The 26493-nt window shown below is 37.5% G+C and overlaps 1 protein-coding gene across 1 annotated transcript in view; it reads right to left on the reverse strand.

The window, feature by feature from the left end:
- Positions 1-21067, reverse strand: part of LOC132859336 (thyrotropin-releasing hormone-degrading ectoenzyme-like) — a 159200-nt gene extending 138133 nt beyond the window's left edge. Inside the window, exons 1-3 of the mRNA XM_060890057.1 lie at positions 20572-21067; positions 15707-16392; positions 9908-10181 (exon numbers count right to left, since the gene is read on the reverse strand). Coding sequence (XP_060746040.1) covers positions 9908-10181; positions 15707-16377 — 945 coding nt within the window. The 5' untranslated portion in view covers positions 16378-16392; positions 20572-21067. The remainder of the gene's footprint in view (positions 1-9907; positions 10182-15706; positions 16393-20571) is intronic.
- Positions 21068-26493: the final 5426 nt, after the last annotated feature.

The following is a 26493-nucleotide window of genomic DNA, read 5'->3' on the forward strand; positions in this document are numbered from 1 at the left end:
GAAATGGCACTGCACATCACTCCAAAAACACCATACCAACAGTAAAGTTTGGAGGTGGGAACATCATGGTGTGGGGCTGTTTTTCAGCATACGGTACTGGCAAACTTTATATAATTGAAGGAAGGATGAATGGGAAAATGTACAGAGACATTCTTGATAAAAATCTGCTGCCATCTACCAGGATGATGACGATGAAACGAGGGTGGACATTTCAGCAAGACAATGATCCCAAACACACAACCAAGGAAACTCTCAATTGGTTTCAGAGAAAGAAAATAAAGCTGCTAGAATGGCCCAGCCAATCACCTGACTTGAATCCAATTGAACATCTATGGAAAGAACTAAAGATCAGAGTTCATAGAAGAGGCCCACGGAACCTTCAAGATTTGAAGACTGTTTGTGTGGAAGAATGGGCCAAAATCACACCTCAGCAATGCATGCAACTCGTTTCTCCATACAGGAGGCGTCGTGAAGCTGTCATTACCAACAAAGGCTTTTGTACAAAGTATTAAATATGTTTCAGTAAGCGTGTTCAATACTTTTTCAATGTGTCATTTAACATTATTAAACATAACTTAATTTACAGACATCTATGGTTTGATTTATTTGCATGTTTGGATTGAATGGGTTGTTACCAACATCTGGTGAAAATTTCATGTCAATAGCACCTTTAGAAATAAATTTACTGAGAAAAATGATGACGTGTTCAATACGTATTTTACCCGCTGTGTGTGTGTGTGTGTGTGTATTTATATATTATTTTGATCTTACAGATCAAATCAGTCCACAGTTCAAATAAGATAACTGTCAGTGGAAATTGCAATTTCTCATTTTACAACCCAATGTGTGTTTTCCTGTTGTTTATGTTAGGCTCCTTTTTGGCTGTGCGGTCTTGAGGTAACCTGCATACCCAGAGGACGGATAATAGCACTCAGCATATGGCAGACATGCAGCACTCAAGGGGGAAATAAATCCCTTTCCTTGGCTTTTCCATTAGCACGCTACAGACAATTCGCTTCTAATCTGGAAATGAATCCTACCTGCAGCTGTTCGTTGACTAACTCAGGAATGGGTTGAAGTGCAACTGTGTGTATTTGTGTGTGTGTGTGTTCTTTTAATAGAACAATTTCTATTACAAGTTATATTATTGAAAATCAACCTAAGAATCTTTTAAATATTGACATGAATTTCAGTTGCTTAGTATTTGGTCATTCCCCTTCGTGCTTTAATGACAGTGAGCACAGTTTGAGCTGCCATGGACTGCCCAAGTTGTGCAAAACCTTATCATCTCTTTTAGATCAAATCCATCAGAGTGTCATCTGATCACACACTTCAAGATAGAAGAGAATTCTCCTTGAATGGGATCCATCCAGTCCATCACAGGGCACCATGAATACACACATACACACAGTTACACCTAGGGGCAATTTCGTCTGCTTACCCATATATATCTGGACAGTGGAAGGAAGGCTCATCAGCTGAAAAACTGTCTACCACAACTACTGTAGGATTACGGTCACAGCTTGGTGATATATTAAGCATCAGTTCACAAACCCTTGAAAGTCTTTCATCATGGAGTCTCACCAATATTTAATGTTGACCTCTAAATGTGGGCCAATTGAAGGCATATTTATGTTGTCTAAAACTGCTGGACGATTCCTTTTTTACAAGTAGTGTTTGTAATGTAACAAGATTTTGAAAATCATATTAACAGTCTTTTGTTTGGCAATAGTTAGATGAAAGGGCATTGGCTTTTGAGCCATTGGATTGGACCCTGGGCAATAGTATATGATGAATATGCCCCACTTTAAGTTTCTGTGGTCAGTGCAGACAACAAAAGTCTGTTCTGCTCCCATGAGCCAATGAGGTCATGTCTCGGAATATGTCAGTAGTGATGGCTTGGAATACCTAGGGGGCATAGAACAAGTCATATAGCAGGTCCAAATTTTCCTCCTCCTTTCTGTTATTGACTGCGTTATATCCTTTCCTAACATTTTAGCTGCTCAAACACTGAAGGAATAAGGGCCAAAAAATACTGGGTTAGATGCCATGACTTCCTTCCGGGTCAGTTTTTTAAGCTATGTTGTATGTTTAAGTTGTTCACATTACAGAAATGATTGTAGTTTTTTTTAAAACATTTATTAAACGTTCAGCTTTATTTATAGTCATGCATGTATAGACACAAGTATTTTTATTTTGAACTGTCTTAGATGAAAAATACTTACCTGTGCATACTGGATATTAGTATTCATGATGCTGTAAAGACCTGTGGACATCCTGTGATTGAATCTAAACTAATCCTTTTTTTAAAAACCACTCAGAAAGCAATGGCTGAAAATTTAGTGAGTTATTGATCTGTTTGTTTCCATAGATTGTTAAAGAATATTTCTAAATAAATTGAATGAAGATATTTATAAAGTTTATATTATAGAAGTTTATATTATTGATGGCTGATACACTCAAGTGCTCTGTACCAATGATTCCTCTATTTTATTTGTAGTAGCCTGTTTATAGATATGTTACTGTTGATTACATTACTGTCATTTTGATTTGTCATATTATACTTTAATTATAGTTTCACTCCATTCAGCTGTCTGTCTTCCTGTCTATTTCAACCGTCTGATCACGTTAAAGGAGCGAGGCTCATCTTCCTGGCTCTTGAATGAAGTTTTGGCATGTTGCTTTTCTGTATTAACGCTAAGGCAGCAAAACAAATAAAGAGAACAGTAAACCCTGGTTTTCAATGCATAAATGAAGATCAAGGTCCTTCAACTCTTTCATGGCTTGTAGTATATGCTGTATATGATAAAAGGTACAGTTATACAGTGTATGGGCATATTTGCAATCACATGATGAGGCATGCATGAGTCAAAGCGTTGAGAGAACCTATACTATATAGACTAATAACTTTCAAAATGTGTGTTGGAAGTCAGGGTCATCCTAGTACAGTGGGCTAATTGGGGAATTATTTGACTACTGTGCACATTTTCTTACTTTACTTTTCATAGGTTGCTGGTGTCAAGGCCCAATAGTGTGCTGCAGTCTGTGGTGATTGTTTCTCCTACTCGTTTCCCATCCAATACCTGATTCAGTGCTGAGAGATGATAAATGGTTCCATGGCCTACGGAGTCCCAAGCTTCTTTTCTGTCGATTAATACTGAAAGATATTTGTGATGTCTTAAAGCTGTACGATAACAAAGAGAAAAAATGTTTTGCACTGGGTGATGTGACGAGACATTTCCCTCCAGCTGAAGCATAGCTATCTCTCCGGTTATTTCTCACACATTCTGATGTGGTTAACCTGGTATTTCTAATTTGCACCGGTCCATGAACTTGAGTCCCCTCTCTCACTGTGGAGCCAGGGACTAGAGCTGGATTAAGCCTCTCTATAGTAATATTCTGTTGAGACAAATGTCAAGCTCATTAAGGTGCCTGAAGGTAAATTCTGTGTCAATATTTTTCTGAGGATTGGTTCATTTCATCTATTGCCTGAAGCTATAGACTAGAAAGTGTACTTTGCTGTAGCATGTTGCCATTCTTTTGATATTATCAACCAATCTCAGGTCTCTTTTTTTCCTAAAATGTTGATTGAAAATGTTAAGGAAAGGTCCAGCAAAGAGACAGAATTGTGATTTGTCCTTGTCAGACCATATGCCGGTATTCTGAACTAAAGCAATTTATTGTCTGACATCACAAAAAGGACTTACTGTATATAACAATCATTGCACTGTAAATCTGAGATATTTTGAAGGTCTGAGCAATAGTAGGGCAGCTGAGACACCATAACGGGAGAAATTGCAGGAGTAAATGCTAGTTGTTAGAGTTGAGTTCCCCTAATGTGGCATGGATATCAGTAATTTACTGTTGTTGCTCTCCAACAACACTCCCTTGAATGTTGACAGCTTGACAAGCTCACTGTATCCTGAGGCATTCACTTTTTGCCACAATCTTCACATAGTCAGTGGATGCAAAAGCAGGAGTCAGTTTACTGAACTAAAACACAGGCAATCAAAAAATGGAGAATAACAATTGCCTAATGGCAAAAGCATAACAAATCATAACAAAAAATGGGGAATAACAATTGCTGAATGGCTTAATGCTTAATGGAAAAAAGTTGGGTGATGAACAAGCAAGGAATCTGCTTTGAGAGGGGGCATGACATCACTTCAGGACTGTGTTGAGTACCCAGACTGGAGCATATTGCGTATTGAGGATGTGGTAGCTCAGTGGTTAAGGGCCACCAAGCTGCCACTTCTGGGCCCCTGAACAAGGCCCTTAACCCTCAATTGCTCAGCTGTATAAATTTGATAAATGTAAATCGCTCTGGAAAAGAGCGTCTGCCAAATGCCATAAATGTAAAAATTGCCTTCTTCAAGACCACACACAAAGCAGAAGGCACAGGTCCCTCCAGAAGTAAAAACCTGCTGAAAACCCAAGACACTGCCTTTGGGTCAGATGACAAATCAGCCTTCCACAGAGCAAGGGCAAGTTTGATCCAGACAATCAGAGAAACAAAGTACAATGATACACAAAGTACCCACAGAAATTTTCTACATGTCTTGTACGTACTGTATGTCATGTATGTGGAAAGGCATACTGTATAGGGCATTACTGAGTACAATGAATGCCAAGAGTTAACTTGTGAAAAGCTGCTTTTCCTAACAATACCCAGGCTTTACACCTGCCTGGTCACATGTCTTCAAATACATTAAAGATATCTTCAAGATCTTCCAATGCCAGGCAATTTCCCTTGTGTGCTTTAAGGTGACTACTGTACTATCTAGCATGTGCTAGAAAAGTATCTGAACACCTGACCAGTTACACCATTTTGTGTTTATGGAACATCACATTAAAGATTTAGTCCTTCTGTTTTAACAACCTTTATTATTCTGGCAAAGCTTTCCACTAGACATTGCATTTCCCAGCCATTGCACAGCTCATTATTATCACCACCCATATTAAACTGCTTACATGCTGTTTTGCACACTGTTTTTGCTATCTTTGCACATACTGTCTAAAGTCAATTGCTGTTTATTACACAACTCATTTCAATACCTCACCAAACTGCTGCTATTACATTAAGTGTAGATATGTTTAAATAGAACCCTCTTGTTCGGATTTCTATATTTTTGCACAGTGTACAGTACAATATACAGAATTCACACTGATCGGCACTGTTTTTGTGTGACTTCTTGACATGACTAAATGTTGGAATGTGCCTGTGGGGAATTTGTACCCATTCATACACAAAAAGCATTTGTAAAATGTCAAATGAGAAAGCCTGGCACACAGTCCACATCCCAAATTGGGATTGAAGTCCAGGGTCTGTTTAAGCCAATTGGGATCTTCGACACTGATCTTGGCAAAGCATGAACTTCACTTTGTACACAGATACACTGTAATTCTGGTACAGATTTGGTCTTGTTAGGGGAAATATTAATGCCACAGCATACAAATCCATTCTAGACAATCTGTCTTTGTAGCAACAATTTGGGGAAGGCCAATATAAGGCAATGATCCTCAGATGTCAACATAGTGATCATCGTGAAGTCTGGACTCAAAGCAAAGCCTTATGAAGAAAATTTTGAGAGGATACGTTGTTGGAAAGAAGCCATATAAATGTCATGGTGACACACAGCAAACATAGAAATGTAATTCTCTTTGTTTTACCTTCCAAAAGGACAAGAATTCAAAGCAAGCAATTTCACAGATCATGCATTTACTTATGCATACTCAGCTCCATTTAGGGTATGATGCTACAACCATTCAGAACCTCTTAAGACCTGTCAGGTTGGATAGGGATTGTTGATTTTGCTCTATTTCATGTCTCACTGAAGATTTCTATTTGTATTCATGTTCAGGTTCTGCATGTCCTGGCTATCATTTTGGGACATGAAGTCACTGATGTGTTGGAAGTTTACCCTTTGCCCTAATTTGAGATCCTATATGCTGTGCTCTAGAGTAGAGTTTTTCACAGGGATGACACTATATTTTGGCGGGTTTCCCAGTCGCTTCTATCCCTGCTGCTGAAAAACACAGTCACAGGATTATGCTGCTACCAAGCTTCATTGTAGGAATGGTAATAGCAAGGTGATGAGATGTTTTGGACAAAGATAAGGTACAGGTTATAGATGCCAAACTTGTTTCTAATGCATGCCTTTTATCAAGGGTTAGTAAAAAACATCTGATTGGTGGATGGCTGCAGTTTTTGTTCTTCTGGGAGATTTCCCATTTTTTCTAGAAAGGACCTTCTAGACCTCCCAGATTTAACTTGTGCTTCTTGATCACTACTCTGATTAATGCCGTTTTCCATTCTTCTCTAATTTTGGCTAGGTGGCCAGGTCTTTGAAGAATGTAAGTAGTTTCATTTATATGGGTATGGGTACTTTGTAAAATAGTCATATTTTGGTTTAAAAATAACTTGATAAAATAATACTTGTGTAAATATCTGGGTATGCCTTGTTTTGCAAATTGATTAGAGCTTGTTTGTCAAATAAAGATTGGTCTCTAAGACCACACATTAAGTATGATCATGTGTATATCTTGACACCAGGATGATTCATGTATTCTTCTCATACTACTCACACAGCTTCAACAGTTTGACAGATGGGCTGCCCAGATAAACCTGCCCATCTAATGTGATTGATGAAGAGTGCTAGTGCATGGCTGACTGCTACAAACTACAATATTGAAGTAAATGTAGAACTAAATTGGAACGGTCATTGCTGAAAGAAATGACCCAGATGATGGTGAGAGTAATTACACTAATCAGAGTAGGATGCTGGCCAAGGACACTGATTATGTTCTCTGGAAGGTGCTAAAGGGCAGACATTGGACTAGGTGAGATCATAACCATACAGTGGTGCTAATCAGTGTCTAATGCTAATAGAGATTTACCTATTAGTAATTACTTTATGAACATACCAACATACCATATCAAAACAAAGTATTATATCTAAACTTGGTGTTACCCTTTACAAAACACAAACTGAAATATTCATGCAAATATTGAGCATTACAGACTAGTGCAAAATCGATGGAATGTTGAACGCAAAATTTCCCAAATTCTTAAATATGAATTTACGAAAATCCATTTTAATAAGGATCGTGTCACCCACACATACCAGGCGATGACTATCCTCTTTTATAAAAAGTAAGAAACAAACAAGCAAAATCGAACAATATGAAATGTACTACATATTCTGCACACACAGTATGAATCTTTACGCTGTCCTTATAGGGAGTATTGCTCATGGTGTGTGAAATGAGGGAGATAGCATCAACTCCAAGGTGACAGTAGCAGCTAGATTAGTTGCCTTGCAAAACGAGAATGAGAGTTACACTTCCAGAGAGAACTGTTAGGAAACATTTCAAGTTGCTTGAAATGCACAAACCCAAAAAGCACACCCTATAAATAAATAACAGATGTTAGTTTTCACACCATTTTATCTTGCTGAATCCTTCTTAAACCTTTGTGCTTGTTGATTACAGCCAGAGGGGTTAAATAATTGAGGGTCGCTGAACAAATAAACATGCTAGTTATTATCAATCAGATTCCACTCTAATTAAAATACTCTTCTTTTCTTTAGTACTGTACCAGATGCGAGCATATTCACTAAACACATAATGTCCCTAGAGAGTCTGTCTATGAGGAACTTTACAGACTACGAGTGTAAGACTAATTAAAAATGTTTTAACTCATTTAATTCAGGCATAATCTGTACAGTTGGAGTAAACAAGTCCAATTCTTTACATGTTCAGTTAACTGTAGTAGCATGAATGAATTAAGTATGTATGTGCAAAGTTTTTTCCTTGGTCATAACCCTAATGAACCTTAAAATGGCTGTGTCTAACTAATCCAAGGGTTTACTGGATAAACACTTGACATTAGTAGCTGATGTATAACATGCACATCTAGACTAAATCAGCACACATACTGTACCTTATACAAATAAAACCTACATGTCCAAATAAAAGTCTGCTACAGGCAATAGGAGTAAAAACCAAACATAGAGAAACATGCCGAAAGTAGGGGTACATATACAGTAAATTGTATTATATGCAAATTCTATTTTCCCATGTTTTTTTTAAAAAACATGGCCACAGTTAGCCAATCAGCTTTTAAAATGCAGTTCACTTGATGTACATGAGGTGCTGTCACAGTATTCTGGATTCTTTATGGTTGTATGTAATTTGGTAAGATCTACCCATGGCAGACCATATTAGCAATGATTGCTTAAACTCAGTTTGCTGCCTGCAACTAGATTATTATAGTTTTATATCAAACAAGCTACCTTCCTATGGATAGCTGCTCATTAAAGTACTACTTTCTCTCCAGAAGCATGTCACACCAGGACCCTTTATCGTGTGATTTAGATTCACCCTAATGACCAAATGTACAATGCAAAAATGTAGTGTAACTGTGGCTTAATGCAGTTATTGCTGTCACATTACTCTGCTTTTGTATGAATGTCGCACTAATGATAAACAGATGTCGCAGTCAGAAATCTGACAGCCGATCTTGAAAACTACACCGAAAATTTATGGTAGGTTCGTTTTTTTAAATGACTTACTCCATGGTCCTGTGGGACTAATTTGTGCCCCCTTTTTTCCTTTAAAACATAATCACAATGTTGACAAGTTTCTCATCCTTTCACCACACCTGACTTCTTGTAAAACTTATCAGGCTCATCCTTACCAGTTAGCTAACAGTCTTGTTCTTAGATTCTCATTTACATCAGCATCCTGTGTAGCTGTACATTCCTGCTTTCTGTTTCAGCTTTCTCGTGCATTACTATTAATGTTTTCATCTCAAACGCATAGTATATAGAGTATATAATGAGTCACAGCAAAGGATGTTACCCCTCCCTGCCAAGAGAGGTCACTGCTCACAGAATTGTAATTCATTTATTCACATTCTGTTTACATAAGCACATGGCTATTGCAAAGTGTTGCCAATACATGATACCTGATTGCCTGTTCTGTTTTTGACCACCGTTATATGTTTAACTACTGATTTAGACTAACCTAGATGTCTGCATGTTTTTAACTGTTTCACACTCTACAGCAGGGGTGTCAAACTTCGATCTTATCAAATGTGCATTACAGCTGGCTAGCCGCATGCTCCGCTAATACTACAAATCCCAGAATGCCTTGCCGCTGTATTGATGCGTAGTCACGAACAGCAAGTCGTTAACAACCATGCTACAGTCACATCGGGCAAGTTAACTCCACCCTCCACAAAAATGGCCAAACGAAAGATGGACAATAGGAACTTTCAAGAAAGGTGTGAGGCAGATTATCTGTTCACGAATATAAAGAACAGACCTGTTTGTCTTGTGGGCGGAGCTAACGTGTCTGTAACGAAAGAATATAACATAAGGAGACACTAGTCGAAAAGTTGGATTTTCATTGAATGAAATGATTATTTTTGGTTGTTTTGTTGTTGGTTTTGAAAAAAGATCCACTTCAAAAAGGAACTTAAAATGATCCAGTGAGAGGCGTCATTTATTTTATTTATTTAAATAAGAAATGAACACCACTGATGTGTCTTTTATTTCAAATTTAATTTCTTATGTGTTTGTAATATCACGCTCTGGTTGTTCCAAATCCTGTGTTTAAGCAAAACTAAAGTCTGTTTCCGTATGAAAAAGGTTGAACATTATGTATCAGTTGCAGTTAATTTTTCACTAAATATTCAGTTTGGCCCGTGACTTTATGTCAGTTTTATATTTTGGCCCACTGTGACTTTGAGTTTGACTCCCCTGCTCTACAGAGTCCAGTTCATTACACATTGTTAATGCATAAGCTAGATTTCTAAATATAAATTACTGTTAGTAAGCAGAATAAATCTCTGTTCTGTACATGGAAATGCATGGTGGGTTAAAAACCTTTGCGTGAGACTTACCACAACTCCAGTATCTGTGATTGCCTCTCGGTAGGTGAAGTTGCAAACTGCCCAGGCCAGATAGTAAGTGGACATGCGGGGTGTCCTGTAAAAGTGATTGGTGACCCAGCCATCCTCATCCACGCTGGATGCTTCAATGGGCATGTTAGAGAGGGACTGGTAAGAGGCATCATGCCTCAGTCTCACAATGAAGGTGGCTTTGTAAATTGGTTCATCAAAACATGGGAAAGCCTTCCTCGCATGAGTTGGTGAGAACTGGGTCACAGCGAGATACCTGTGAAGTGGAGAGAAAGTGAGACAAAAGGGATGTTTGACAAAAAGGTGATGGTGAGATAAAGATACAATTTTGAGAGAAGAAATTGAGAGACATAGGAATAGAGGATCTCAGAAAGATGAGAAGAATCAGGACAAGTGAGGACAAATAAAAAAAGAGTGAAAAGGCAAAAGAAAGAGAGGGAAAAAAGTGAATAGAAAAAAGATTCAACAAGAAACCCTGAATATATGTCATATATTGTGAGTTTTAACAGATCAAACAATGGAGGAAGATTTCTAGATGGCAGTTTCATTTCATGTACATGCCTTTTTATACGGAATCAAAATATACTGTGTTCTTTAAAGTTCAGCAATAAAAATATATGCAATAAAGAAAATGTATTATAGCCATATTATGTACAAATTATAGGTTGTTACAAAATAAAAATATAAAATTTTTCACAAAATATGCACATTAATATAAATATAGGATTTCAGCAAACACCGCATTAGCCATCAGCCATGACCTGGATAAGGATGAGAGCAGCTGCAGATTCTTCTATTTTCACCCTGATTTTCTCTCTAATTTAGTCACGGCCAATTCCCACCCATTAGGAAGCTCTCACCATCACACAACAAGCATGTGAAGCCAGCCAACCGTATCTTTTCAGACTGCTTGCTCATGCAACATTATGAGGGGAATGTAACATTCACAATTTGACCAAAAAAAAAAAAAAAATGCTATCTGCCCCCTTCTGCATGCATGAGTTCACACATGACCATGACTGGCTAGTGTCACTGTGATTGATAGGACAAGGATGTGTGGCGTACTCCTTCTCTCCTATCAATCACAACACCACCACCAAATCATGGGTGTATGTCAACTCTCCCTTCACGACCACATTGGCAATTTTGTTCTATTGGGCTCCTGGCCACAGATGGCTCTGGATCTGAACTCACAATTGCTGGAATCTGCACAGCTACTGAAGAATGTCAGATAGAGAGTAAAAGTCAAGGGAAAGTGTGGGCTGAGAAGAAGCAAAAAAATGAGACATCCAAAGCTTCACTTTTTATAATTAGTCCTGCCTTGCATTAGTTTCGCTTGAATTAGAAGCTGTCAGGAAACGATTCCTGAGCAATTACCTTTCTTTTGTTGCCATGTTGGGGAAAAAGAGGGCTAATAAACTCCTGCCCACATCATAGCCAAATTTTATATTCAGTTCTATACAGTATAATCTGGTTATAATTCTTTTGTGCTTTGGAATACACTTTCTGAAATATTACTATGATGTTATTTTAGTCTTTTAGATATTTTCACAATTTGGGAAAGGAGAAGTGTATTTAAAAAAAAAAGCCTTGAGTGAGTGGCTGGTGAACGGCTAGGGGTAATTCTCCACACAGTCGTAGCAGCTCAGAAGCTGACAGCTTGATGGAGATTCCCATTAGGGCTCTCCAAAGTAAAAGTTAAGAGCCAGTCTAAGAATAAGTGGAGGAAATGTGGCTTTCCCTCCCAGGCGATTTGGATCATCATCTTGCTAGGAGATTGTCACTGCAACTCCAGAAAAAAGCAAACCAAGGAACACTAAGCAGATGTGAAAGATGGCGGTGGTAGTGTGTGACATGCTAAACTGAGGGAGGTAATTGCATGGATTCCTCTGATCCTCTGAGTGCAGTTTCATGCACAATATTTTTTTTTTTTTATTCTTACTGCAAATTGAAAGAAAATATCTGGGGAACATGTTTTTGTTAACAATACAACATTCTAATCTCTAAGAAAAGAAATGTAAGATTGAATATAGTGTAATGTAAGAGTCAGTCACCCTGTTAGCAAAGATCGTTTTAGAAACAAAAGCCACTTCTTTTAGTTTCTTACACTGATGCATATGTAGATACAGTAAAGGGCACCTCTGTCTCTGTTCCTATCTGCATCAGACAAACTTCATAAGTAATCTGTACCTTTTAATATAATAAATAAATACAGAGAAAATATGGTTTATTGTGGATTAGCTAGAGATGTATCCTTAAACCTAGATACCTATACATGAGCTCATATCTTTAAGTGCCTTTTGGCAAAGTAAGCTCTCATATCTTATTATTACTGTGGAATAGTTTCCGTCTGGCTGGTCTAGCGTAGACGCCTGATTGGTGGAGCGATGCAGACTTTGCTGTCCATATGGCAGGTTTTCCCACATTACTAATATGTTTTTCACTTTGGCTTAGACCCCAAATGAGATGAATATTTGTGAACCATAAAAGTCTGATTAGGTAAACTTCAGAGAAATGAGCTGTTAAACCACATTACATACCATAAAGTGGTTCCTCTTGGCCATCTATTGCATTACATAGGACATAAAGACCATTATGCGTTGCCCTATGTAGTTTACAATATGTAGAGCAAGCCATTTCTCTGGGCTTGATGATCACAGTTACTGTAGAAACAGCCATAAACAAGGCTGATGTCATTAAGTCCTTGTTCTGCCTGTTATGGATAAATCTTTTCGCTGTTATTTTGGTATTATTGAAGGTTTTTTTTCTCTACTGTTAATTAGATCTTAACAGCAATTGAAAATCCAGGTTTGAAACATCCTATTATTAGTCGTTTTTGGGTTTATGGGTCTTTCATGGCTTTAACAGATATGTTACAGATTTTATAATAAGAACTTTGTATACAGGCAGAATTGCTGTGAGGGAAGATACAGTACACAATTGCAATACTTTAGTTAATGCTATAACCCTGTGAACTCTTTGGAGCAATGTCTACAGTTATTAAAGTGATTTGGCATGTCAACACTACTTAGTAATACTAGTTTGCCATATTTACTGGAAAAGGTTTATTTGGCTCTTCAGAAAAACTCATAATTGGCCAAGCTGCCTGAGATGATTACTTGCTAGTGAACTAGTGTGTATAAACTCAGTCGGTTCCTGTAGATTTGGATGCAGGTCTTCATTGGCATTGATGTGAGAGTCACAGCGTTTTTGGCCCGAATGCCAAAAGAATTCTGGGATTTGAGAGTAGCTGCTAGGAGCAGGCCTGTGTCAAACCATTTGCCAACATCCTCTTGTGAAACAGAAAGTGCCTGGGGCTTCCCACAGCCCCGAACTCCTGTGTTAAACTGGGGTTTTTCAAACTTAAGTTTATAGCCAGTGTTTGTTCTACACTGCATCCTAGTCAAAGTGCTATATGTGTATCAATATAAAGGGGACTGCCTGTAGCACGAATGGTCACCAGGGTCAGCTGATGCATGGGTGTGAAGAGTCTATAGACTCCATATTGATGTATTAGAGCAATACGGAAGACTAAAGTGTAAGCATTGGGTTCAAGAACAGGTCATGCACATAGATAAAAATAAATCCTGGACATGTTCCATGTGTTTTAAATTAGTGTTTTTCCAGAGTGGTTTTTAAATAAGCTAAACAAAAATAATCATAGCATGTGTTATATAATTGAAGTTTGCTTCTGTTTATCCAACACCATTTTGGAAATATGATCAGCACTCAATTGATATCAACATAATTTTGAACATTGTGTTTTCTGTAATATAAGTTATTCAACACAGTCTTCTGGTACGCTCAATATCCACCCTTGTTTTTTTTTTCACTCATCCAATATTTAATCTTCACGTCAACAAACTAAGTGAGGGTCAGATAAGCATGTTTGGTCTATAGATCATGTACAGCCTGTCATCCTTAGAGCACTTTGCTCACAAAAGGAGAAAAACAATATCAGAGTGAGTGTTTTATGTGCTTTCTAGCTGTGATAAACTTGAAACTCAAAGAGACCCTGAAAGAAAACCAAAACATGTCAGATGTAAGACTGTCCATTAAAGGCAGCAAAAAATGCCCAAAACTATTTTAAATATAATACAGTCACTATGCAAAATATAAGGCTGTCTAAATCAGTTTATGTTCTGTTTATAAGAGACACTTCATCATAGGGTTTGTCTAGATGATACTGGCATTGGAGGTTTGAATATCTGATTTGAAACTATCTAATCCTGTAGAATACTTTAGGGACACTGCCCTTTTAGAGAACTTTTGGTTTATCTGATAGCTTTAGGTTTTGCAAACTGTATCCAAAACAGTTCAATAAAATAAAATTCTCTAGCAAATCAACTGACATTATACACGTCTATAGGCAGTCTAAGCCAGTTTAATTTTTCTAGTGGCTATGCTCAATTTTCTGTGTGTGTGTGTGTGTGTGTGTGTGTGTGTGTGTGTGTGCATGCAGATGGTGCCCTACAATGAACTGGCATCCCAGTCAGGGTATATTCCCATGCTCAAACCTGAGATTTTTTAGATTTCTTGCTCTCACTACATTAAACCCTGACTAAATAAAGAGGTCACTGAAGATGAATTGAAATTTCATAAATTACTCCCAAAATTGTACTTCCCTTACTTTGTGGTGAGGAAGTTCATATTCCATATCAAGTTAACCTGTATTTATATTTGAATGGCTTCAAAATATTCTCCTTTACTTTGATAGAATGCAAGAGCATGAGCTTGAGTGAAGAAGAAACGTTTGTAATATGCACATGCTGCTGTCTCTTATGTAATTTGGGAGAATAAGGCAGCTATATTGCTATTGTAATCTCTATGTAACTCATATAAACCTATTCTGCTGGGGGGTTTTCAGCATTTACACAAAACTTTGTAACAGTTGTCAGGTCAGATCATATTATATAGTCAGTGATAAAGGTGACCGGATATCACAGCAACCCAATATCATGTAGGAAACCAAAATATCATCTATATATTGCAAATGCCCAGCACCATTATAGTATAACTTGTGTCACATTGACACACTCTAAGCTGTTGCAAAAGATGTGTAAAAGCAGACATTTTAGGGTAACTGCAGAATCATTTAGAAGCACGTTTGTTATTAAAGCCTACAGTAGGTAGTGGAAAGGACCCTCCATTGGGCCAAAAGTACTCAATTAACCTTGACAAGCATGATTATGAGCATTTAAAATAACCCAAACTGCATATCCATTACAGCAAAGCTGTAAACCTTGTAAGGGAATTAACTTCGAAAACAATTTGTATATTATCAAGCTTGCATAGAGTAAAATTCTAAAAAAAAAAAGAACATTTTTTAGATATCTAGAAGTAAGACGCAACCAAACACATAAAAAAATGCCAGTTAGTTTAGATTCTTCAAAGTAGCCTTAATTAAGTTTCCTTGTGTGAGGCCTTTTACTGCTTTTCCAACATTATTTTTTAGTATTTCTATTTCTATTGTTTCATTTTTACATAAAATTGAATATATATTTAAATATATACTTGAAAGATATATATTTTTTATTACATTTGGATCAAATTTCAGCATTTAAAGCAATAAATCAGAAGGATAATTGCACGGCATCCATCTGTACTTATAGAAACATTTAAAAATGTGTTTAATTGAAATTGAACTGCACTTTCTATAATTTTTTTATAATAGTGTTAATTCAACTAGATAATGTATTGTGTACAGTATATGGCCTTCATCTTCTTACTACCTCTTAATTTCTACACACACTTAAAATGAATCAAAATACAGTTAATTACCTTTTCTCTCCGTGCAGCATGTACGAGCTGCGGAAGAAGCCCAACAGTTCATTTTCAATTTGAGCTTCAAATGTGATGTTGATCTTGTATGTTCTGAGTGGCTTCATTTCTCGGTGCAAAGTGATGACGTAGACCTGGTTGGGAGCGTAGTGGAAGTGACGGTGGATCCTCATTGCACCCGATTTTTTACTATCTGAGTACACAGCCACCTTATCCACATCCAGCCGGTCTGCATGTAGCACAATGAACTTGGTAGCGTTCACACATTCAAATTCGATGCTCACCTTTCCAGAGAAGGTATAATTGTCCATGTAAACAGAGAGTTGGAGGTCATAGTGGCGTGGGCGTAGCGTAGCCGGTAAGCGTGAATGCCGCCATGGCTGCGAGTCTTCCCCTTTATGCTCAGAATTTCCGTCTCGCGACTGATTAGACCCAGTACCAGGTAGAACTACTCTCTCACTGCCACCGCTGCATTTCTCAAAGCGGACACCCAGCATAACGGCAATGGCTGTCACAATGATGAGTGTGAGGATGGAGATGGCGAAAGCAAGCACAAGTCTCTTGTGCACAGTGATGTGCTGTTCGGTGGTCCGGGGTCGTACCACCACACCGTCGGCCCACTGGTCGGACAGCGCCCGGCCATTCCTCATGCTCAGGTCCTCAATCCCCATTGACACTTTAAGTCACTGTAAAGAAGTGGAAGACAACTGCTTGCTTGCACCAGCTCATTGGAAACAGCATGTATGCAAAAATGTTTCATAGAATTTCATAGTATTTGTTTCATAGTATTTTAGTCAAACTGAGCTACAACATAGAATTATATATATATCTACCAACATCTGAAAAAGCATGCCGACAACATGGAATTAATAAGTATTTACACAGGAGGTAAATTAAGCTCTTTTTTAGATAAGTTATTAGCATGTCACTAACAACAATAGCTAACTACAAACAACTAAACATACAGTTGAAGGTAAGGATAGGAAAAAAATCCACATTTTAAAACTAAATGTAGGTTGAATTAATTTCATGAATGTATTATGCTGTTATGCATGTTACAAATGTATTTTTTAAAGACGTTTGACATGTTTTTGGGATTTAATACAACATGCTTGTTCATATCGGACAGCGTAATCATCTTACTGTCAGACTTGCTGTCATCTGCAATGACACTTTAAAAAAAATTTTTTTGTTGCAAACTTTCAAATTTTAGTAACAGGATACGACTAAATCAAATAAACCATATTCATCATCGGTATCTTTAAATATTTTATGAACAAAGTAGGCTGAGTAAAATTTACTACATATTAAGATGTCCTCAGTTACATTTTACTATCAGTACCAGAGTTTTGGAATAAAATATATTTTCCAAACTATTATGGGAAGATTAGATAAATATCACTGTAAAAGTTAGGCAATTAATATTTTACGTCACTTTTTAGCTTTCTGATATTTTTCACTTTAATTTACATTAATCTCTATGATTATATGAACACAATATACTATACAGAAATATAACATATTTTGGGTTAGATATTCTACTATCGGCACAGTGGCTTAGTGGTTAGCAATTTCGCCTCACACCTCCAGGGTTGGGGGTTCGATTCTCGCCTCCACCTTGTGTGTGTGGAGTTTGCATGTTCTCCATGTGCCTCGGGGGTTTCCTCCGGGTACTCCGGTTTCCTCCCCCGGTCCAAAGACATGCATGGTAGGTTGATTGGCATCTCTGGAAAAATTGTCCGTAGTGTTTGAGTGCGTAAGTGAATGAGAGTGTGTGTGTGTGCCCTGCGATGGGTTGGCACTCCGTCCAGGGTGTATCCTGCCTTGATGCCTGATGATGCCTGAGATAGGCACAGGCTCCCCGAGACCCGAGGTAGTTCGGATAAGCGGTAGAAGATGAATGAATGATGTTCTACTATCTGGATGTTATTTTAAACTTTAATGGTCCAGACAGAGCATGCTGCTATCTGTCCTGCTGCTATGCTTAATTAAAGTTAGCATTGCATGAGGGAAATAATCATTTTTGTTATTTAATATACTTCCAGTGCATTTCAAATTTACTCATGTAATTTTTTTATTGTAATTATAGACTTTGAGAATGTAAGGTATGAACTTGCATTAGAAATGTAAAACTGATTAAGGAAAAATGTATTCGTTATTACTTTTTTGCAAAGCTGTTACTTTTTAAAAAATGACTTTGGTGCTTTGAGCATCTATGTCAAGCTGTACAGTAATAAACTTTATGCAGCACTGTGGTTCAGTTCTGCCCCATTTATTTTGAAACTGTCAGAAACTCACAAAGGTCTTTCTAGTTGATCCGCAATTTCATAATCCTCTGTAAATAACTAACTCACATCACACACTAACAGTTTCTGTTTTAAACACACTTTTGAGTTATTGTGGCATGTTAGAGGTTGGTGAGCTGCATATCATGATGCTCCCACCCCCGTGCTTCACTGTGTGTATCATGTTCTTGGGATTATATGTATAACCTTTCTTTCTATTTTTATTTCAACTGACCAGAGAATATTTTTCTAGACGTACAGTCATGGGAAAGATTTAGGTTACACCATTAAATATTAAGTTCTTATTAGCACCTTCTCAAGCCTCTTCTGGTACAATTTAGAATTCATAGTGGATTCTATGATGGTGAGCTGTTATGGTGTCCAAATAATTCAATTTTAAACTCAGATTATTCCAGAGGTCTTGGCCTTTGTCTCTGTGGTCAGCAAAGAGCAAGTGTAGGTCCTGTGATGATATTTCATGGTTTTTGGAGACTTCTTTAAGCATCTTGCAGTCTGCTCTCAGGGTAAATTTGCTTAGACGACCTGAACTGGCTCTGTTGGCAGTTGTTTTAAATGTACTGTAATAAGCTTTATGACATAGGTTTTTATGGGGTGTCCTATTTTTTCACATGACTGTACTGTATCTCTAGGCTTCTTTTTAATCACAGAATAACTGAATGGCTTCCAAGTGTAACTTTTGTTTCTGCTGCTTTCAGTTCATCCTGCAACTCTTTTGACAACTCTTTTGACTCTTTTTACTGTTGCGTTTTCTCTTACTAGCTTTGTCGTGCTTGAGACCACAGTGACTTCTTTTATTTTGCACTTCTCTGGGAACAATTATTCATGAATCCAGTTACTTTCTACTTTTTAGTTTCTTCGTATTATCTCTACAGTTATACTGACATAAATGTTTAAGGGCTTCAGCTGCTATAGAGTTTTTTCAATCAAGTGGTGTTTAATAATATTCTCCCTAATAACCTTGGAAAGCTTTTTCTCCGTCACAATGTCTGCTACTTGTTGCATGAATTTCCTAATTAGTTTCTAAACATATTTGTTTTTTCCTTCATTATGTGTGTACATTTTAAGTGGGTATATTCACTGGGGATATTATATACACTTCATTATTTAGTAATGAAAACAAAAGTGTCTAAATACTTAATTCCCCTCACTACCCTCTTCTCCCATGTTGCTAGCTGTTTTCAAGTCATTAATACCTGCCTTGTAAGGTGACTCAGTATGTTAAATAATAAATAACCACTCTTAACAACCAAAAGAATCTTAAAAGGCAGACCATGCCAAACCAGCTGACTGAAACTAGACATTTGAAAATCTTTTTTCCCCAATCTTTAACTTGTACCTTTTGCTAAACCTAAACCCAGTGTGGCTTGTACCTGGATATTGTGCATTTTGTTGCTGCCGCATGATTGGCTAAATACATGAATTAGCAGTTATTCTTATTAAAGTGACTAATTTCATATATATCCATTCATTTTCTAAAGGAAAGGATGCCTTGGATGCGGTGCCAACCTATCGTAGGCACACACACTCACACACACACACTCACACACACACACACACACACACACACACACACACACACACACACACACACACACACACACTCACACACACACACACACATACACTCACACACACACACACACACACACACACACACACACATACACTCTCTCACACACACACACACTCTCACACACACACACACACACACACACAAACACACACACACAATTAGGAAAGAGTTTGAATGGACTGAAATTTCTGCTAATTTTTCAATCTGAAAGCCGACCAAACATCTTCATCTTCTGGCATAAATTCTACAAGACTCTAGAACGAGACGGATAAACGATTCATCTTACAGAGCTTCCTCAATCTGTGTTCCGATGATAGCTATGGAGAACGCTGCCTACACCCAGTAATGTTCTACTGGGATGAGATGGTGTGACTGTAAAGGCCACAGCATGTGATTTATATTAGGCTATTGTATATATTCATATAATCATTCAGTGAGCCCTATAGATGGGGAAACCCTTGCGTCCTGGAACGTACCCTTGCGTCCTGGATCATTTCAGGATAGAAATATTTCATAATGTGATAAAGGTGATCAGTTAGAATAACTTCGGAAGGGTTGCAGTTCCCTTTCATGGGACAAGTTGACCCAAACAATGACAGCAAAAAAAAATCCCCTCGCAGCATAACACAGCCTCTTTAATTTCGTTTCATTTGTCACCCGTTTGTATGTCTATTTTTAGCGTGCGTGCGCATTTCTCTTCCAGTCTGTGTGATGTGAATTGCACCGCGCACAGGACAAAAATGAGCGACAGTGTGGGAAAGGAAAGGAGGACGGATCGCGCTTCTACAATAACCGCCTTAACACATGGCACTAGCTAACGTGAGATTATTCTGCACATCACAAGTTTATTATTTATTATATATATATATATTTATTTATTAATTATTTTGCATCTGCACGCACACTCAACCACACATTATCCGGTGTTAGACCAGTCTCCAAGTCATCGATTTTTACATATATAGCAATCTGATTGAGATTCTTACCAGCGCCTTAACTTAACGCAGCATCGCTTCCAGTTCACGCTGCTGCTGAATCCTCGGCCCCGCCGCTCGCTCTTTAGCGCTCACATCCGCCTGCAGCACGTGTGGGGGGGAGAAACTCTGTGCGTTCTGTTCCGTGATCAGCGCGCGCCCCTGTTCACCACTGGATCCCGCATCAGCGCACGAGGATTAGCGTCGGGGTTTTGCGTTGCTGCATCCCGCGATCCCGCTGCACATGAACCCTGCTGCCTTTAGATCATCCGCTTCATCTGGGGGACAGAAAGAGAGCTCGTCGTCTGTCTCAGTCCCTCTGACTTTCTCTAGTTCTCTGTTGTCGCGCACAAACATTAAATGCACTTGCTTCCCTCTGTCTCCCTCAACCCTTCTGTCTCTGTCTCTATCACTTTGACTCTTTTTCACTCCTCCCTCTTTCTCTCTTCCCCACTGTCTCTTTCGCTCTCTCTTTATTTTCTCTACTGATCTCATAGCCGCAAACACACTTGTTTACACATTCTGTTTGTGTGTGTGCGTGCGTGCGTGCGTGTGTGTGTGTGTGTGCGTGCGTGCGTGTGTTTGTGCGTGTGTGTGTGTGTGCGTGCGTGCATGTGTGTGTGTGAAACAGCGTGGTTGAATTCTCGAATCTAATTGGTCAGGAGGTGTGGATTAATTTTATATAACAGCACGACTCGCACAGTAGCTCCAGCTATAAGATAAAGATAGGTTCATATTCATGCGCTGGTTCTAATACGTAATTGTTTCTATAGTAACAGCTCACACACATGGACTTGTATGGAAGCTCCATGTAGAATAATAAACAGATTTTATAGGAGACATAATTGTGTAAAATCTATTCATATATTTACTGGTGTGGATTTTGTTACAGTCTTCAGGACAGGAGAGTTTTCGTTCTTCGCTATATTTCAGTAAAAGGGCTTGGAATGGTGTAAATGTTTATAACACTTTAGCCTTAACAGGAACTTGTCTCATCAATGCTCCATAACCTTAATTGTATCACACTATCCTGTGATATATTGATGTTTATATGAAGCGATTGATTTCATTTATTTTTTTTTTCCAAAGTGTGTGTAAACAAATATTAAGTTAAGGGTGCCAATAATTTTGTCCGACCCATTTTTTTGTGTGAACAGTTTTGTGTGAAATTGTCAAATTTGCTTTTTGCTTGTGCAAAACGAGAGCTCCATGAAGACATACAGTAGATAACCAAAGTTGGAGTAGAAAACTCCACCAAAGTGTCCCGCACTGTGCCCCTGACCTCAAGCACTGAACACCTTCGAGATAAACTGGAATTACACCCCAGACCTCCTGACTCAACATCAGTGGTTGATCTCACTAATGATCTTGTAGCTATATACAGAGAGAAGAGAAGGATCTCATGGGATCTGCTTACCACCTCATCTTATTCACAACTTATCTTCTCTTTCCCACCCTCAGATACCACAGTTTCTGACCAGATCTCAGCATGTCTGGCAGAAATATCATCATGGATGACTGCTCATCAGTTAAATCTCAATCCTAGCAAAACTGAACTGCTGTTCATCCCAGGTGATTCATCCCCAGGTCATGACCTTGCTATATCCTTGCACAACGATCTGATCTCCCCTTCAGCCACAGCTCGCAACCTTGGGGTAACCATGGACAATCAACTGTCCTTTTCCTCTCATGTTGCTAATGTGACTCGCTCATGTCGGTTTCTTCTCTACAACATTAGAAGGATTCGGCCATTTTTGTCCTCACAGGCTGCTCAGGTACTTGTTCAGTCTCTTGTCATTTCTAGACTGGATTACTGCAACGCACTGCTGGCAGGTCTACCTATGAACGCAATTCGTCCTCTGCAAATGATCCAAAATGCAGCTGCATGGCTTGTTTTTCCGCTGCTGCGATCCCTCCACTGGCTTCCAGAAGCTGCACGCATCAGATTCAAAACACTGATGCTGGCCTACAAAGCCACAAATGGACCAGCTCCCTCTTACCTCAAAGCCCTCATCACTCCTCGCACTGCACCCTGCACCCTCAGATCTACCAGCACTGCTCGACTGGTTCCACCATCTCTCAGGGTAAGAGGCAAGTATACTACAAGACTCTTTTCTGTTCTGGCACCAAGGTGGTGGAACGAACTTCCCCTAGAGGTCCGGACAGCTGAGTCACTGGCTATTTTCAAGCGGCGGTTGAAGACCTACTTATTCAGGAAACACTTCTAGCACTTCTTTCCTTATCTTTTGCATTTAAAAAAAAAAAAAACTCAACCTTTGACACTTTTTCATTGTAACTTTGAACAAATGTTTTAAACTCTTGGTATCTTAAGTATGTAACCTAGTGAGCCAGCATTAATGATTCAATATTAGAGATTTAAGCACTTATGTACGTCACTCTGGATAAGGGCATCTACCAAATGATGTAAATGTAAATGTAAATGTTATGGCATAGGCATGGATGGCTGCCAGAGCTGATTCTGAAGTGTAGGGCTATATTTTCTGCTCAGATTCAGCTAAATAAACTGTAGTAAACAGCTAATGTTATATATACTGTATTGTCATAGGGACACTATATACACCAGATCTATGCAGTGCATAATCTTCAGTATTGCTTGTACTTTGTGAATCTTATGAAATAAAACACAATGTGCCATGCTGTTATAGAGAAATAATGAATGAAGTGCTAGTGTAATATGTGGCCATGAGATGATTTTTTGTTTTTGTTTTGGGTCTTGCATTATTCTTATTCCTTTATTCCTCATTATTCTTTTTCCAGTGCAGCTTGCAAACTGGTACACATTTTTCTTTATTAAAGAAAACATTATGTTTTTGTCAATTTATAAGGAGGTGCTATATAACAAATTATACAAAATGTTGTTGTGGAACATCAAGGAATAACTTAGCACTAGCACTTACAAAATAGCCTTGCAAAAGTCGTAATCCTTCAAGAGTCAACAAATTTGTTACTCAGATTGTTCTAGGCAGCATTTTTATTGCAAACCAAGATGCTCTTTGAAGACAATTCATTATTTGTCAGCAGTTCTTTAAAAAAAAATGCTGCATGCATAAGTATCCAACCCCTTTCACAATACTTTTTGATTGAACTGCCTTGTGCTACATAACAACTTTAAGTCTGTTAGGGGAAGTTCAACACAGCTTTGTACACTGTTTGGGAATCACCTATTTTGAAGAATTACTCCAGGTTCTTCAGGTTGGTTGGATGTAGTTTGTTGAATGCAGTTTTCAAACAGTACCACAAATTCTCAATGGGATTCAAATCTGGGCTTTGATTTGGCCGTTCTAGAAGATTCACATTTACATCTAATCACCCCTGCATTGCTAGGGCAGAGAGTTTGGGACCATTGTCCTGCTGAAAAGTAAAGTTTTTCCCAAGCATATTTTCTTGTTATACAACCCTATATTTTGCTTTATACTTTCTCCCTTTACTTTTGAAGGAAGTCTGGGTTTTGAGAATGGAAAGCCAGCCCAGAGCGTATAACTTGAGTTAGGTTAGGTTTGTACACACACACACACACACACACACACACACACACACATATATATATATATATATATATATATATATATATATATATATATATATATATATATATATATATATATATATATATACAGTATATATATTTAAAAAAACACACCTGCTTATTTATTTATTTATGCTTACTTATGGCTGTTCCTCAGCAATTAATTCTCTCTAAGGATTTTGTTATGTGAGGTATTTTTTGTTCAGAAAATAGGAGCTGTTTTATTATATGTCGACTATGTCACCTTCACAGGTGAAGACCAATTATATGTTATATGTATACCAATTTTTTTTTATCTGAAGCTTTAACTTAGGGGTTGAATATTTATATAAACAGCATGTAACTGTTTTTCCTTCAACTGCTTGACCAGTAATCAATTATGAGTTTGATAATCCACTTATAATAAGCAAATAAAAATATTGACAGGAATATGTAGTTACAGTTCTTTGATAGACAAATCTGATATGTTTAGGGGGTTGAATACCTTTGCAATTTACTGTACAGTATGTTCTAGCAGCTATTTAAAGCAATAGCTCACAAATACTCTCCTTTTCCCCTCTTGAGGACTCAAAACCCAGGAATGTAGCATAATACCTTTACTGGTAATGCTTCAGATCGTTTCTCTTGAACTTTGCCAGCTTCAAGTGCTATTTAACAAATCCATGGATTTGGTGGAATTTGTTTCAAGCTTTTGAATGTATTTATTTCCAGAGCTTTTCCCTTCCACACTCTCAGCACCCGACGCTTATAAAAGTCCAACCTGCCTTGAGTGTACCATGAAAAATTGTGTCTACAGTTTGAAAGACTAATCAGCTCCTTTGTCAATTCAGCAGTGCTTTAGTGTAAATAATGGTGCTTTAATGTGTTCATAGTACTCGTTAAGAATACGCTAAACTAATACTATAATTTGTTAGGGGTAGCTTAAATTAAAATTATTTACTTACAAGGAATCTGATGCATCTCCAAATTTATGAAATGGTTCTCATTGCAAAGTCATCTAATAGTTAAATGGTTAAATAGTTAGCTCCCTGTGCCTTGCTGAACCTCACCTAAAATGCACGGACACAATGAGATGGAAAAGTGAACAAAAAAGAGAGGATAGAGATTTGGATGAGGTGGGAGGTAATTATACACAACTGAATTAAGGGCAATGTGCAAAAAATTCATTAGTCTGTTACATTTTTATACATCATTTTCCCCATATCATCATTTCAGTTCATTGGCTAAAATGGCATTACAACTTTTTCTTTAATGAGACACTTCTGAAAATTATGGGGAAAGGGCAGGTACCTCATTACCCAGAACCTCCTTCTCTGAATGTACCAACTCTCATTTATGCACACATTCTCTTCTACCAATTTTTTCTTCCTCTACAGCTTTCTATTTCCTTACGTTTATGTGTAATTCTGTTTCTGCACCTTTTTTCTCCATTTTTCTCCACCTTTATCCATCTTTTGCTCTACCTCTATTTCTCTTTCATATTTATTGCTCACCATACTTTCTTTAACTTTTATTCATCTTTTACTACTTTCTCACCTTTTATCTCTTTCCCAATTTTTTCCTTTTTTTCTCAAGTTTATTTGTATAGCACTTTTTACAATTGATATTGTCTCAAAGCAGCTTTACAGAACATAAACATAGAACAAAAGGTTATTATTACGAATAATATAAAGATTAATAGAACACAAAATTCAAAATTAATATTAGATATATTTAAATGTATCTAAAAAATTAATATATATATATATATATATATATATATATATATATATATATATATATATATATATATATATATATATATTTATATGCATGTATCACTATACACTTTTTTCCTGTGTTTTTCTTTTCGTTTCTTGTCCATATCTCATTTTCATTGCATATTTCTGATTTTTTTTTTCTGTCTCTCTATTTATCTCCTTTTTCTTTATGCCTTTAGTTTCTGATATCAGCACTGTGTTCCATCTATCTATCTATCTATCTATCTATCTATCTATCTATCTATCTATCTATCTATCTATCTATCTATCTATCTATCTATCTATCTAAAGACACACACACAGTTAGGTTTTGTAGGAGTGTAAGCTGTGAAGTCTCTAGCTGTGAAGTCTCACAATTTTTCCATGAGACTCATTTTTTTTGATTTACAAAACATCACATGTTGTAGAGTGTCATCATAATGCTAGCAGTGGAGTGTTCGGGTTTGACTGAGTGGAAAATCCCTATGTATAGGAACAATATTTTGCATAATAGCATGATATGAAGATGCTGTTCTACATTAAAACCTCACAACAAAACATCACACAATCGACAAAAAGGTCAAATCATCAAGGCACCTCAGTCATTTTTTTTTTTAGAAAACTGATACTACACATATAGCTGAGTCA

This window comes from Tachysurus vachellii, chromosome 16, assembly GCF_030014155.1.
Source record: "Tachysurus vachellii isolate PV-2020 chromosome 16, HZAU_Pvac_v1, whole genome shotgun sequence".
Taxonomy (NCBI): domain Eukaryota; kingdom Metazoa; phylum Chordata; class Actinopteri; order Siluriformes; family Bagridae; genus Tachysurus; species Tachysurus vachellii.